General features: G+C 42.3%; 1 protein-coding gene across 5 annotated transcripts; it reads left to right on the top strand.

Annotated features, from left to right (window-relative positions):
* Positions 1–4,221: 4,221 nt before the first annotated feature.
* Positions 4,222–15,182, top strand: ankrd6a (ankyrin repeat domain 6a). Of its 5 annotated transcripts, none has more exons than XM_047393288.1 (17): positions 4,226–4,352; positions 5,416–5,506; positions 5,632–5,700; positions 5,824–5,928; positions 6,005–6,103; positions 6,633–6,731; positions 6,803–6,901; positions 7,914–8,012; positions 8,126–8,203; positions 8,295–8,360; positions 8,450–8,497; positions 10,044–10,175; positions 10,255–10,407; positions 10,538–10,624; positions 10,698–10,968; positions 11,741–12,003; positions 13,456–15,182. In XM_047393288.1, exons 2-17 carry the CDS (start codon positions 5,429–5,431, stop codon positions 13,699–13,701), a joined length of 1,992 nt encoding a protein of 663 aa, XP_047249244.1. In that variant the 5' UTR covers positions 4,226–4,352; positions 5,416–5,428; the 3' UTR covers positions 13,702–15,182. The 5 variants fall into 5 exon arrangements, with proteins under 5 accessions (XP_047249245.1, XP_047249244.1, XP_047249246.1 ...); XM_047393290.1 differs by having other exon boundaries at positions 10,511–10,624; positions 11,846–12,003; XM_047393287.1 differs by having other exon boundaries at positions 10,511–10,624.
* Positions 15,183–16,844: the final 1,662 nt, after the last annotated feature.

Raw genomic sequence — 16,844 nt, 5'->3', positions numbered from 1 at the left:
TGGCAAAATGTCAAAATGTCAAAAAATAGAACAGTCTGAAAAAGTTCAATATTTGTTTCTCTCTTGTTTCAGAAAGTGCAACCTTCAGAAATGTCAGGTTTCTGAAAAGTATGTCCATTTCTATGCACTCAATACTTGGTTGGGGCTCTGTTTGCTTGAATTACTGCATCCATGCGGTGTGGCATGGAGACAATCCGACTGTGGTTCTGCTAAGGTGTAATGGACCCCCAGGTTGCTTTGATGGCAGTCTTCCGGTCATCTGAATTGTTGGGTCTGGTGTTTCTCATCTTCCTCTTGACAGTACTCCATAGATTCTCCATGGGGTTCAGGTCAGACCAGTTTGGTCACTGAACCAGTTTTTGAAACCTTTGGCAGAGTGGGTTTGTACCAAGTCCTGTTGTGAAATCTGTTTCTCAATTAAGTTTGTCACCAGAAGCAAGCATAAGTGAACTTCAGGAAACCCAGTGGACCAACACCAGCAGATGACATGCAAAATTTGTGGCCTTTGTGTAGGATTCATCTGTATGCAGTTGCTCCTGATGCGCTGACTCCTGCTTCAGTCCACTCTTTTTGAAGCTCCCCCAAATTCTTGAATGGATTTTGCTTGAAAATCCTCTCAAGGCTGCGGTTCTCCCTGCTGCTGGTGCACCTTGTCCTACCACACTTTTTCCTTCCACTCAACTTTCTATGAGTATACTAACTTTTTCACTATTCTAATTTTGGGTTTTCATTATCTGTAAGCCATAACTATTCAAAATACTATAAATATAGGCTTGAAATATTTTACTCTGTGTCTACAATCTATATAATATATGAATTTCACTTTCTGAAATGAGTGACAGAAAATACTGAACTTTTCTTTTTATATAGTTATATATTTTTGACAGCTGTATTTGTAACACAGGTTTACGTAAATCTTCAGTGTAAACAGTGTAAATACATTTTTCACAGGAATAATCATTAAACCGAGGTAAAAACAGAAAAAGGCTCAGAAATAAACTTTCTAATAAACTCAGATAATTGATCCTCAGTCGAACTGGATCTTTAGGGTAAATTTGGGAGGGATCTTCACATTAACATTTACTAATGTGGAAATATGTGTGACTGTCTAGACTAAACATAACTGACTAATACAGAAAGACGTAATGAGCATAAAAGCCTGACAATGTGTTAGTTTAAAGCTATAATGCATAGAGCATAAGTGCATAAAGATAACATCAGCAACTTAAATCAAATCAGGCTGAAGGAAAAACGAAATCTCTGTGGTTTAATAGTCGACACTCACCTTTTCTGGACTAAGAGCATGATAAAATGGATGTCGCCCATTTGGAAAGGATTTGGAAAATGAATAAGCTTTGATCTAAACCATTCCAGTGTATCTCTGGCTGTATGTTTAGGGTTGTTGTCCTGCTGGAAGGTGAACATTCGCCCCAGTCTCAATTCTTTTGCAGCCTCTAACAGGTTTTCTTCCAGGACTACCCTGTATTTAGCTCCATTCGTTTTCCATGAACTGACCAGTTGAACAAAATCATCCCCACAGCATGACACTGCCTTCACCATGTTTTACAGTGAGAATGGTGTTTCCAGGGTGACAGACAGTGTTGGTTTGCAACACACATGGCATTATTCTGAAATCCAAAAGAGTGAAGACAAAATTACAATGAAACAAGAAACATTTCTGACTCGAAATGAGACCTGAATGACAAAGAGAAACTTTGTTTGCAGGGAGAAATGTTACAATACATTTTATACTACTTTCAATTTACCAAAACAAAGAGGGACTCACAGTGCTTTCACCCCAAAAACCTTTGGAATGTTTTTTATCATGCCAGAGTCCAGTTTTTGGAGTGGTTCTTGCCAGTGTGGGCCCATCCCGCACCCTGAAACGGACCAGAAAATCATACCCTGGCCATACCATGGTTACAACTGCTGGTCTCTGTACAGTTTATCCGGACCCTGGAGCGTGTTGCTTGCAGTGTGATTGCAGGCCGTTCTTAAAGTACCATAAGATGTGATGTAAGAGTAACACCTTTCAGTAGAAGAAGAAGAAAAATATGGCATGAGCAGGAATTTGAAGATGAAAGAGATAGAAAATGTCTCGTGGGGCTATGTGGAGCAGTTAGGAGGTGCAGGCGCACAACTACAGTTGAACACCAAAAGAAGCAACAGAAACCCCGATGAGCCCAACTTTCTTCTTCTTGCTTTTTTTCTTCCCGATCAGCGCAATACTGTTCCCGAAACAATCCATTGCAACTACACAGAATAAAAATCTCTGTGTGAAAGCAAACCCTTGGCCAATCTCTCTCTGGACTGGCCCAGCAGTGTGAATGTGCCCTTAAAGTGCCTTTCACTAACTAATATTAAAATAACCCCCCAAAAGAAAAATCATAATTTGAACTTGGAGTTGGACTACCCTTCATTATTGTACGTGACCATTTCTCTTCCAGCTTCTCCAGTTTTCAGAGCTTGATAACATAAAAGACACTTCATCATCCTAAGCCTGCAGGGATTTCTCTGATAACAAAGGAGAATATTTAAAATTTAACTGCATATAACTTAGTTCTGGACAGAGAGGCAAACATAGAAAGGGATTTGGTTGAGGAGTAGAACTGGTCCAACATCTTAACTGTGGAAGGAGGTGGACCTGCCAGTCCATTCTGCCATTAGGTCGCCCTCTCTGATCCACAGCCCCAAGAAAAATCTCTGTATGAGGGAGGCAAGTGCAGAGCTCAGGATGAGCAGGAAATCCTAGATGTGGGAACACTCAGGCAGCACAGATGGATTATGGTCCCGAACATCAAATTGTCTTATGTAACACATTGTAATGCTGACAGCAGCAGCAGCGATTACACAATGTGACCCGGAAAGTGGGAGACGGCATGCACATGGGCGTGCACGCTAACTCAGGGAGATCAAGCCACCGTCATGTGACCAAAAATAGCAGGAAATCACTTTGAACTGCAGTCTGGGACACTTTTCCACCAGACTGATGTGAAGTTGAGCTGAAGAGATCTGAGAAACTGAAACAGTGTATAGGCGTGGATTTACTATCAGATCAGAACTCTGCCTTAAAGACCTGCATTATGACACTAAACTGGCTCAGAACCTGCCTTTGAACCTTTTAAAAGTTTCAAACTCAACAGTTTCTTCTTCAAGCATGATTCTTTCATCCTCAGAAAACGCTTTACTATCCGCACTGAAAATATTTAGCAGCTGTTTGCTGCTCGCAGATGTGAACAACATGGTTTTATCTTAGTTAAACCTAGGTGTACTGGTTAACAGATACAGAGGAACATATATGTCCAGAACAAACAGACCTTGGTTCCAGGAAAGGACCATGGTGAAGCTTCAGTTTGTTGACAAACATTCAATCCAAAGCTAGAGTCTGCAGAATAAAGAGGGATTAGTTTTACGCGGAAAGAAAAATCAGCTGTCAGAAAAGTTTGAGAGGGAGCTGTGCAGAAGATTAAATCTGACAGAGAACATCTCTGGGAATAGTCACATCAACACAAACCTTGTTCGCACAGCTGGCGTTCATGGAGGAGTTTTATTTCGTTTCTTTTGGGAGACATATTTAATTTAGTGACAGCTTTACAAAATAAAGCTCAAAAAAAGACAGCCATGAGACAGACATTTGGGAGTTTCTGCTCAGTTACCTTCCAAACTTGGAGCTGTGCCTCTGGGTAAAATGATAATGTTGATGGTGATGATGACAAAGATTATGATAAACATGACAATGACAGACAATAATAATCTTGCTTGATGATGATTGCCTTGGTGACAATGTTGTTGGTCTTCTTGGTGATGATAAATTTCCTTAAAGCACATCTGTCCCCAGCTGTGCTTCCAGCTACATCCAGCCTCTGAGTGAGAAGGTATTTCTCTTAGATTACATGTTGGGTTTCAAAGTGTTCAGCCCTTCCACATCTTCATTGGAATTTCTGTGGTTGGTTCCTTTCTAACAGCTTGTTGATGTCATATACTGAACAAACAAGGAGCTTCCGATGTTCCCTCAGGGGATTCTTAGTGTATAAGTGAGTAATATACAAAACCTTTGCCATAGTTACTATTACGTGGTTAGAGGCTCAGGCTCTTTTGAAGACGGTTGAAGGTTTAAAGGTTTCCCTGGTGCAGGTCCCCCCCTCCTTCTTTAATCTGTCCTGCTCTGGAACAGCTGTCCTGATCTCTACGCGTCTTCCTGTTAGTAAATGATCCGCCTGCTGTTGCTGCAGAAGCTGATCCTGATCCTCGCTACAAACAGCAGCGAACATCCTCAACGGCTATGCTGGAGTTTTAAAAAACGGATGCTCCCTTTTCCTGCCAAGGAATCAGCTGTCTCTGTGCCTGATCAGGTGAATCAGCTTTCTTGGAATTATTCTGTTGTTTACGATGATGAGTAGTTTCAGCTTCACGGGTTACTGACATAAAAATAGTAGGAAATCCTGAACAGCTTTTAAAGCCAGCATCCTTAAACATAATGTTGCAGATGAATATTCTAGGTTTGCAATCATGCAATAGAAAGTGTTGTACTGAATGGTGTATTTTACCTAACTTGTAGGTGTAAATGGTTTTTTGGCATCTTTTTCTGATCAGAATAACTTCATCCTAAAGTTTCAGCTGCTAATCAGAGATGAGGCATTCACTGATATCATGGAGACAGGAAAGTTTTCTTTTGATTTGTGGTTCTGTTTGCTTTGTAACTTCACGTTTGTTTATGTTCATTCTGAACTAGCATAACTTATTTTATGACTTTCTGAACTGCTCTTACAGTCAGTGAAAGAGTTTTTGAAACAGCAGATCTAATGTTGTCAAAGACTCTGAACACAACACGCTACCCTTGTGTCTTATTGCTGTATTTGATAAGTCCATCAAAAACCTCAGAGAAAACCTGCGATTATTTTATTTACCACATCAGTCAACACATACTGTTCATAGTTAATGGACCACTCTGAACTCAGTCCAATAATAGTTCCAGACATTTTCCTCGTCTTTTTGTTTGTTCACCCGTTCTTACTAGTCTTGTTTGTTTCGTTTACCTCACAATAAAAAATGGAAAACCCTCCAGCCTCACGCAGGGAGATGATTAAACACAGAGAACAACAGAGACAACGGAGGGATTAGGCATAACACAGCTCCGCTTGGAGACATGTTGGGGATTAAAGGCTCATTCTGACCATCAGACCTGAAATCCTTTGTTTGTGATGTGAAGAGGAACATTAAAGGATCTGAACATCGGAATCAGAACGTACATTACCAGTTCATGTTGCAGCTGTTAGATCATAAATCTACAGCATGATGTTCCGGAGACTCATACCTGGGGCTTTTAAACATGTCTTAACTCTTCACCTTTTACTACTACTTGTTTGTTCAAACCAAGTGGTCCCCAAAGATCACTTCCCATTTTTCCTTCTACAGTTGGAGAAGCTCAATGGCAGCGTTCTGCAGCAGAAACTCTTGTAAATCTTCAGACTTGGAGAACATGGTGTGCATGCTCAGTTTGGCTGAGGTGACTCCATTTAGATGGCTTAAACCCAGTTGCTTACATATTAAACAAAAATAGCTGCACATGCTCCAGAACAGTGTGCACAACAATTTCACCTGACTTCAAACATTTTGTTTCTGTGACAACAGGAAGTAGAAAATCCATCAGTTATGAAAGACCACAGCAGGACTGAAGATGGTGAAGCTATCCATTTGAAGGTACAAAGGATACTAACCAGTTTCTACAGGTTCATGTTTTACAGTGACTGCTGTTTGAATGGTGCAGGCAGGCATAAATGTGAGGTGAACAGGGTCTGTTTCATTCTTCCCTCCCTCCTTCAGGTCTCCGGGCATCAGACGGCACTTCACCGCAGTGCCATGGTGGGGAACAGTGAGACCATGGCTGCCCTGATAGCTGGAGGCTGTGCTGTGGACCTGCAGAACCCGGTAAGTTCTGAAAATCAGTGTTTAGTCCTACAGATCACGTGCCTTCATTCTGACTGCAATGTTTTGTGTTTCTGAGCTTGGAAACACAGCGCTTCATGAGGTGTCCTGGCATGGATTCACACAGTGTGTCAAACTGCTCGTTAAGGCCGGAGCTGACGTGCACGTCAAGAACAAGGTAATCAGAGGAGAAACTCGTCTTAGCTGTTGTTCTCAACAGCAAGGATGGAGATGTGAGGTCTCCACAACAAAGAACAATAAAGTCTCTGATATTGAAGGAATAAAAGCCTGAAAATGTATCAGAGCAGCTCTTCAGTCTGAGGATTAAGCAAAGTTCAGAAAACATCCTGTTAGTTTTGATTTTATAGAAATTATACCTCTGAGACAGCAGTTTTCCAACCGTGACTCACATCTGGACCCTGAGTGTGTCCTAATGTTTTCAATAAATCAAGTCCGACAGTTCTGCTCTGATGGAGTTATTTGAGTCTCTGATTGGGCCAGCAGAATCCCCATACTCTGCAGTTGCTCTTAAATTAACCTGACAATCATCAGTAGTTTGTTCAGGCAGAAATAAACCCCTCAATCATCCTCACTTATTCCTGCTGAGCCCGTCAGACCAACTCTGAAGTGATTTCTGATCTCTACCTTCAGCAGGAGCTGCAATGATCTCCTGGGGTTCATGTCTATGTTTATTCTGAATGTTTCAGGCTGGAAACACGGCGCTTCACCTGGCCTGTCAGAACGCACACGCTCCGACTGCTCAGCTCCTGCTGCTCGGAGCTTCGAATCCCAACACCAAGAACAAGGTGGGATAAGAGTGTCTGACTGTAAACTCATCTCCAGCAGTCCTAGTATAATTAAACCACTTCTGTCTCAGGTGGGTGATACCTGTCTGCATATGGCGGCTTGTTACAACAACCTGAACCTGCTAAAGATTCTGCTGAGGTCACAGTGTTGCTTGAATGAGACCAACCAGGTAAAGAACTCTCCACAGACTTGCAAATTGTGTAACAGAGCTTCATCAGGGAGATTCACTGTGTTTTTGCTTACTGAGAACCATCTCACAACTATCCTTCATGGAAGCTGAACTGCTTTAGGGGAGGTTGGAGCAAAAACTCCAGAACTTTTCACCTTCTGACTCACAAACTAACAGCAACTCTGCAACTCAGATTGTTGCTGCTGGTACACAAACATCTCTACCAGGACTGTGGTCTTCAGTTACAACAACTGGTTCTGATTCTTATTCTTGTCTGGTTCTGACAAGCCTCTAACTAAGATTCTGGTTCTGATTCCACTTCTTTGCTTTTAGTTATGGATCTGTTTTGAATTTTGGTCGATGACTCAGTTTCTGACAATGTTTGGATATCTTACTCTCTGCATCTTATTGATTCTGGTCTCTAGTTCTGGTGTGATTCTTGTCTTTTGTTTGATTGTGATTCTGGTTTTGATTCTTTGATTCTGTGGTGTGACTCTGAGTGTGGTTCTGATTCCAATCTCTGACACCAAATATAGTTTTGATTCTAGTTTCTGATTCTGGTTTACATTTTGGTCTACTTTTATGAGTCACAAATCTGTTTTGGTATTTGCTTCTGGTCATTGAATGAGGTTCTGAAACTCGTCCTGATATCAATCTTATTCTCTAGTTGTGATCTGGTTTTGATTCTGTTCTCTAATTCTGGTTGTTATTGTGGTCTCTCACTCCTATCTTCTGTTTTTTATCCAGGGTTTTGACTATTGTCCTGATACTGATGTCTGATGTTGAAACTGGTCTGATCTTGGTTCAGATTTATACTTGAGATTCTGATTCTGGTTTGGATTCTGCTCTATGATCCAGCTTCAATTCATGTTATCTGACTAATTGTAGTTCTGAACCTGCACGGTCACTGACTCCAACTCTGGTTCTAGGACTAATTCTGCCCTCTGAACATGATTCTGATCCTGGTCTCTGACTATGATACTGGTTCTGATTCTGTTCTTTTCGACTGCAGGCTGGAGACACAGCTATGCACGTTGCTGCAGCTCTGAACCACAGTAAAGCTGTGCAGCTTTTACTGTCAGCAGGTCTCAATGTGAGAGTCCGGAACAAAGTAAGTACCATCTGACGGGTCTTGGAATATCTGACACCTCCCCTGACCGATCCAGATGAACTCATATCAGAATCCGAGTGTTTCCTAAGCGACATGTTGTTTTCCTCCTTCAGGCAGGAAAAACAGCTCTGGATAAAGCCAGAGAGCACGAGAGCAAACATGTGGTTCTCCTGCTCTCCAAAAATCCTCAGGTTCAATAACTTAAACACACTTGTTAATCCATTAGCATTTCCTCTTTGAAAAAATAAAAAATGTGACCAGAGCAGGGGTTCCTGTCTTCAGGTACGTTACATGAGAAGAAAGACAATGAAGAGACCCAGACTGAGAGCTCCAACACGACCTGCCAAAGTAAGAAACCAGAAAGTTTTAGAGTAGCTGCAGAATCAGTCCAGGAACTTCGGTTTACAGCATTATTTTCTCTGGTTTACTGTCTCCAGGACAGCAGCTGTGGGATGGAGCAAACTGAGCCAGGACCAGACAGTAAGGTAAATCTTGAACTGAATCAGGTTCAATCAGAGAGTGGATCCGAGTCACACGACTTGAACTGAAGTCAGATAAGAGTCGCATGACTTAGACTTGAGTCAGGGTGGAGCCACACGAGTTAGGTCACACTGGAGTGTCACACCAGAGTAGCATGACTTTGACCTTCAGACACACAGGTGTAATGTGACTTGGACTTGAATCAGACTGGATTTACTTGACTTGGACTCGAGTCAGACTGGAGTCATATGAATGGGACTTTAGTCAGCGTGGACCCATACGAGTTAGATCACTGATGATTGTCACACTAGAGTAGCGTGACTTCAAACGTCAGTAACACAGGAGTCACATTACTTGGACTCAACTCATATCGGAATCATAAAACTTGGATTCCAGTGAGACAGGAATCACATGACTTGGACTTGAGTCAGAGTTGAGCCACACGGTCAGGTCACACTGGAGTGGCATGGTTTGGACACACTGTTTGGACACACTGTATTCACAGCAATTTGACTTGAATCAGACTGGGGTCATACAACTTGGACTCAAGTCAGAGTAGAGCCACATGGGTTAGGTCACACTGGAGTGTCACACTAGAGTAGCATGACTTTAAACGTCAGACACACAGGAGTCACATTACTTGGACTCGAATCAAACAGGAGTCACATGACTTGGACTTGAGTCAGAGTTGAGCCACACAGTCAGGTCACACTGGAGTGGCATGGTTTGGACACAATGTATTCACAGCATTTTGACTTGAATCAGACTGGAGTCATACAACTTGGACTCAAATCAGACTGGAATCACACGACTTGGATTCAAGTCAGACTAGAGACATGAGTTAGGTCACACTGGAGTGTCACACTAGAGTAGCATGACTATAAACTTCAGACACACAGGAGCCACATGACTTGGACTAAAATCAGTCTGCAGTCACATGTATTGGACTGGAGTCAGACTGGAGTTACATGACTTGGACTTGAGTCCAAGTTGTTGAATCACACAACATTAATCATATTAGTTGCTAAGTACTTTAATATCCTAGACATTTTATGAGGAGGTCTTTTGCTGAGCAGCAGGTGGGGATAAATTATACCTAAGGTCATTTCACTTACTAACTCAAACAACATTCCTTATGTAGTCCTGCCAGGGTAATATTTGCTGTGAAATGTAATGTCAGCGCTGTGTTTTTTAAGTCTTTGCAGTTTAGTTGTACTTACTTGTTGAGATGCAGTAATTATCTTTGGAAACCACTACCATAAGACTGAATTACATCATTGCCCAACTTATTTGTTGAAGACTACAAATTCAGAGTTTAGGACCTGAGACTTGGCTCCAAACTTGCAAGTCTTGGTTTTAGACTCGACTTGACACTTTGCCTTTTATTGACTTGAGACTCTAGTGGACTTGGTCCCACCTCTGGATTTAATGTATCTGATCAGCAAAACCAACTGACTAATACCCTGAACATCAGCTCCCTTTCTAACCCTAACTATGGCATAATCGTGAGAATGGTGAGGAGTAAATGAAGGAACTTTGAGATCTCTGCAGGATCTGGATAAAGACGATCTCACTTCAGGAAGGAAACAAAATAAAATGCAGAAGAATGAGCTCTGGGATGAAGGTGGAAAACCTTGTCAGCTTTATACTCTGTATAGAGACGGGGAGGGCAGAGTTCGACAGGTTCGTTCAGCGTCATTTAACCTGATTCACAACATGAAGGTTACTCAGCAGAATATTTCATAGATCTGTTTCTTCTAAGGCTCCTGCCAGAAGCTGCCTCTGTGAGTCTCTCCTGAAGAAGCTGCGAGATAATCTGAAGACAACAGAGGTGGACCTGAGACTGCATATCCTGACTGTCCAGGAGGAGCTCTGCAGACAGATGGACAGGATGGAGCGCCGTAACAAACACCAGGTTAGCCTCTGAGCTTCAGGTCAATAATTAGAAGGATCAAATCCCATGTCTGAAGAATCAAATGATTGCAAGGCTGTCAGGTCTGCTTTGTTTCTTTGAATAGCTCAGGATGTTGGACATGTTAATCCAGGAGAAAGCAGCATCTGAGAGGAGGAGCATTACATCCAGGATGGAGCAAAGAGCAGCACAGGCGCAAGCAGAAGGTCTGAGGAACCAGGTAACATCTCCAGAGTTCTTCGTCTGATCTGTTGGATGTGATGGTGTTTAGCAGCTCTGTACTCCATCTTCAGGCTGCTCTGAGACACGAGCTGAAGACCTGGTGTTTGTCTCTGCTGGAGTACATGAACATCTCAGTGCCAGCTGAGACCCAGTACCAGAACCTGCTGTTATCTCCATCTGCAGCAGAAACAGACCCGGAGTTGGTGCCACTTTTGTTTTCTGGAGACAGCAGCCCTACTGCGTCAACAACCACCCTGAGACCCAGATGTTCGGAGAGTTCGAAGTCAGCTGAGCAGACCAGGAGCAGGACCTACTTTGAGATGAAGATGGACAAGTGTGCAGGTACGTAACGTGAACCAGCAAGAATTCAATTCAATTCAATTCAGTTTATTTATATAGTGCCAATTCACAACACATGTTGTCTCAAGGCACTTCACAACAGTCAGGTTCATTCATTCCAATTAATCCTAACCATTGAACAGTGCAGTCGGAGTTAGTTATTTATTCAAATTGGATAAAAAGTTTATCTATCTAAGGAAACCCAGCAGATTGCATCCAGTCAGTGACTTGCAGCATTCCCTCCTCCCGGATGAGCTTGTAGAGACAGTGGACAGTCACTGGCGTTGACTTTACAGCAATCCCTCATACTGAGCATGCATGTAGCGACAGTGGAGAGGGAAAACTCCCTTTTAACAGGAAGAAACCTCCAGCAGAACCAGGCTCAGTATGAGCGGCCATCTGCCACGACCGACTGGGGGTTTGAGAGAACAGAGCAGAGACACAAAAAGAACAAAGAAGCACTGATCCAGAAGTACTTTCTATGGGAAGGAAAATTAAATGTTAATGGATGTAGCTCCTTTAGTCGTTTCACCTAGAAAGAAAGAACAGATAAACTCTGAGCCAGTTTTCAAAGTTAGAGTCTGAAAGAGAACACATAGAGTCACAGTAAAAGCTCAGTCAATTTCCATGTCTAGGAGGTAGACAGACACCCTAAGTCCACAGGATGAAGGTTCATGAGCATATAAATTACAGAAGCATTACTTTTTAAACAAATTGGTTAATTAAATTAAATGTGCATAAAAGCTGTTAAAAGTTAGAAATTTATTTTCCTCAGAAACAGTTCAGATCCAGAACCTACAAAGCTCATCAGACCTCCCCACAGTCTCTGCTGCCCCCTCCTGGCACTTTGCAGTACTGCAAAACCATCTTGATTCTGCAGATTACAAGGAGGAACCCTCCAGCAGCAACATGTCCAGCACCGGCCCCCAGGAAGAGGTCCGGGGCCCCACAAATGACAACATGATTCTGGAGTTCCTGGTGGACAGACCTGCTGAGCCCACATTTATCCAGGAGAGGAAACACCTGCACGCCATGGAGGTAAGTCTCCTCACTGCAGCCTTCAGTCAAAGCTGGAAGGAGTTGTAAAATGTCCTGTGTTTAGCCAGGAAAACTTGAATTTTTTGTCAAGTAGGAAGAAAAGGATACATATATTTTTTAAAATGTGGTGAGCATTTATTATTTAGACCCCTTCTGTAGAACCAGCTTTTTGCAGCAGTTACAGCTAAACATTTTTAGAAACTGAATTTTTTGCCCATTCCTCTTTTTACTGTAGCTAAACGTCAGTCAAGTCAGATGGAAAGCATCTATAAATATCAATTTTAAGGTCCTGCCACAGATTCTCAATTTAATTTAGGTCTGGACTTTGACTGGGTCATTCTAACGCATGTATATCATGCATGTATATAGCATGGTTCTCAGTTTTGGTCCTCAAGGCCCACTGTTCTGCAGGTTTAAGGGTGTTCCTGCTGCCAAACATCTTACCTAAATAAACTAGTGGTGGCCTGCTGAGGACTTATTGTAATCATTTGTATCAGGTGTGCTGGAACAGAGCCATATCTAAGACGTGAAGGACAATGGGCCGTCAGGACCAAGATTGAGAACCACTGATTTAAGCCACTCCATTGCAGCTCTGGCTTTATTTTCAAGGTCGTTGTCCTGCTGGAACATGAATTTCTTTCCCGGTCTCAAGTCTTTTGCACCCTCTAACAGGTTTTCTTCCAGGATTGTCCTGCATTTAGCTCTATCCATCTTCCTGTCAACGCTGACAAGCTTTACTGTCTCTGCTGAAGAAAATCCTCCCCACAGCATGGTGCCAACACTACCATATTTCAGTGTGGGGTTGGTCTGTCAAGTATGATACACAGTGTTAGTTTTCAGACTTGTGAATTGCACAATGAATAGTTGTCCTGTCAACAGAGTCTAACAGCTGAAATGTGCGTCTCTGCAGCTTCTCCAGAGTTACCAAGGATCTCTTGGCTCCTTCTCTGATTAAACCTCTCCTTGCACAGCCTGTCAGTTTAGGTGGACAGCCATGGTTTTGGTAGGTTTGCAGATGTGTCATACTCATTTTCAGTTAAAGGACTGAACAGAGCTCTGTGAGATGTTCAAAGCCTGGGATATTGTTTCAGAACCAAACCCTGCTTTAAACTCCTCCACAGCTTTCTCCCTAAACCGTCTGCTGTGTTCCTTGATCTTCGTGATGCAGTTTGTTTTTTAACGTTTCCTAACAAACCTCCGAGGCCTTCACAGAGTTGAAGACTGTTTACTAATAAGTTGATTTCTGAAGGCAGTTGATTGCACTGAATTCTCTTTCAGGTCTTCAGAGTTAAAGGGGTGAATACAAGCATATGCATAACGTTCCAGTTTTTATTTGTAAAAATATTGTGTAAACTGTGTTGGTTGTTTATGTGAAAGTACAATATAATATGTTGAAGTTAAACACTTTTGCCAAACTACCAGAAAACGACTGAAGCTGTGGTCTCACTGCAGGTGACTCAGAGGTTCTTTGATGCCGTGTCAGCTCAGATGGAGCGCTGGTGTTCCAGGAAGATCCTGGAGGTGGAGTGGCAGTCAGAGGTCATCGCCCGGGCGGAGAGGAAAGAGATGCTGCAGCGAATCAGAGAGCTGGAGGAGGAGATTCACAGGCTCCAGACCAATGAGGGGAAAGAGAGCTTTTTGAGACAGAACAAACCAGCTTGTGGATTAAGTCCCGTAGGTACAGAAGGTCTGCCATAGGTTTAAAATGAGCAGTGTAATTTCAGTTATTGTTTGTATTGTCAGGAGAATCAGTTTAGACTAAAAGCTGATCCTCGTGGATCTCACTTGACCTCCAGTTTATGAGATTTTAATACTGTGACAAACACTCCAGACTCTGTAAAATCTTTCGTTCACCTAGATGGCTCCCCATAAATTTGGGACCTGACCTCATCTTAAAATTTCTGGATAAAATTCCTTCTGATCCACTCTGTCAGGTACCACAGACAGTCTACAGAAACCGGTTCCAGTGTCGCTGCAGATTCTGTGTTTTTCGGATAAGCAGAACCTCTGAGTGTTGTGTAAAAAATAAGAACGTTTAATTGTAGCCTGATGTAGAGCCTACAGCTGAAGATTTGATGATAAATGCTCTCCTCCTTGTGATGATGACTGTTATGTGAGACAAGTGTGGAGTAATAAGATGCTGTACTCTATTTAATGTTGATTTGTAGGTTATTATCTTTGCAGAAACACAGGGCAGAAAATAAAGGTCATTTTCCAGTAACTGTATTTTCTGCAGAATGACAGAGCTCTGCTTAATGCATAAATTAAAACTACAGTAAAAAGAAAAGGCTAAATATTTGTCCCTGGTGATGGATTCAGGGACTCAGTGTTAAAGTTTAATCTGTACCAGCATCAGATTTTGCATCTTCTAACTCTACAAATTCATCCTGACAAATCACTGTCTCTGCTTCTGCTGCAGTTATTGGGTCATTTCCTCTCATGTTACACTAGATGTTTTTCATGGGGTTTTTTCCAGATCAAAACTGATTCACAACCATCGTCGCGTCATTGATTTTTCTGTGGAGAAAACTGAGAGCAGCAGAAACCTGATCTGATCTGAAAAGTGAAGGGTTGAGAAGCCTCAGCCGCTGAAGACCTTTTTCACAGAGGATCAGACATGCCCCCTGCTGTACAGGTTAAACACTGCATTATTCAATCCATCATCAGAAAATGAGTATATCAAAAACATACCAATACATGGCCCTCGTTCTAAATGGGTCAAGAAAGGAGTTATTATTTTTGAGTTATAACATTAATCAGTCGCCAAGCAGCTAATGGTAACTCTAGAGGAGCCGTACTTTAACCTTTTTTGTAAAAGTGGCAATAAGAAAGTTGTTTGCTAAAAGAAACACATAGGGTCATGTAAAGGTGCCATGAAAGGTGCTCTGGTCTGAAAAGGTAAAAGTTTAATCTTTTGGCTTACTTGCAATCGCTGCATGATGCAGAAATCTAACATTGCACATCATCCTGGACACACCATCTCCATGGTGATACATGGTGGTGGCAGCATCATGCTGGGGGTATTCTGATGAGAAGATTGATAGAGCTGTCCCAGAAAAATAAATTGCAGCGAATGGTGATTCTGTAAAATATTGACACAGCTGAATACATCAATTTCCACACCTGTTTTTCTCCAGGCGTCGATTAATAAAACAAATATGTTCCTTGGCCAAAACCTACAGAAGTCTGCTGAAAGTTGATGTTTGAAAGATTTCTCTCTGTGGAAAAATTTAAGAAAATGTGGGACTGGGAATTTACATCTGACATTTCCAAGCTGCATTAAATGTAGCATTGATCATTTCAGTTAAACAGGTTTTACAGCAAACAAGCTCTTTAAACTCTAATAAATTCAAATCTCTGACATGAAAATTGTTTAAATAGAAAAACTGTTTCCAGCTTCATTGGAAACCAAATATTTTATGTAAACTTAAAGCCTGTACCACAACGCAATTTCCAAAGATAGTTTCTTCATGAGCTGCGGTTATAGCGAACCAGTGGGCGGGGTTTCTGTCCAGTGGGCGGGGCTCTGGTTGTGTAACCCAATGATCCTGGTGTGACACCTCAGCGACCACGCTGTTGCTTCTGAAGGGAAAATCAAATCAATGCTGCATCGACTGCATGGAGGCACGATGGAAACCTAATTAAAGGGCCTGCAGGCACAGCTGGTCGTTTCATGCAGACCAAGCTGAAACATGAGTCTGTACAGTGACGGAAGGCTCAGCGTACAACAGGATGCTTCACTCTGAGCTTATCATGGGATTTGGGGAGGATGTTGATCATCTTTACAGTCAGCTGGAGTTGAAGACACGATCATCAATCAGTCTCGGTCCCAGCATTTAATGCAGTGTGAAAATTTAAACTATAATTTTGTTACAATAAATAAGCATATTGTGATAAAGTTCATTATTTTCCATTATTTAATGATGAAAATTTAACATTCATATATTTTAGATTCATTGCACACTAACTGAAATATTTCAGGTCTTTTATTGTCTTAATATGGATGATTTTGGCATACAGCTCATGAAAACTCAAAATTCCTATCTCACAAAATTAGCATATCATTAAAAGGGTCTCTAAACGAGCTATGAACCTAATCATCTGAATCAACGAGTTAACTCTAAACACCTGCAAAAGATTCCTGAGGAATTTAAAACTCCCAGCCTGGTTCATCACTCAAAACCCCAATCATGGGTAAGACAGCCAACCTGACTGCTGTCCAGAAGGCCACTATTGACACCCTCAAGCAAGAGGGTAAGACACAGAAAGAAATTTCTGAACGAATAGGCTGTTCCCAGAGTGCTGTATCAAAGCACCTCAGTGGGAAGTCTGTGGGAAGGAAAAAGTGTGGCAGAAAACGCTGCACAACGAGAAGAGGTGACCGGACCCTGAGAAAGATTGTGGAGAAGGGCCGATTCCAGACCTTGGGGGACCTGAGGAAGCAGTGGACTGAGTCTGGAGTAGAAACATCCAGAGCCACCGTGCACAGGCGTGTGCAGGAAATGGGCTACAGGTGCCGCATTCCCCAGGTCAAGCCACTTTTGAACCAGAAACAGCGGCAGAAGCGCCTGACCTGGGCTACAGAGAAGCAGCACTGGACTGTTGCTCAGTGGTCCAAAGTACTTTTTTCGGATGAAAGCAAATTCTGCATGTCATTCGGAAATCAAGGTGCCAGAGTCTGGAGGAAGACTGGGGAGAAGGAAATGCCAAAATGCCAGAAGTCCAGTGTCAAGTACCCACAGTCAGTGATGGTCTGGGGTGTCGTGTCAGCTGCTGGTGTTGGTCCACTGTGTTTCATCAAGGGCAGGGTCAATGCAGCTAGCTATCAGGAGATTTTGGAG

Source organism: Girardinichthys multiradiatus, chromosome 19, assembly GCF_021462225.1.
Source record: "Girardinichthys multiradiatus isolate DD_20200921_A chromosome 19, DD_fGirMul_XY1, whole genome shotgun sequence".
NCBI lineage: Eukaryota > Metazoa > Chordata > Actinopteri > Cyprinodontiformes > Goodeidae > Girardinichthys > Girardinichthys multiradiatus.
Note: the sequence above shows the minus strand (reverse complement) of the source record. Positions and strands in the feature narration are given on the sequence as shown.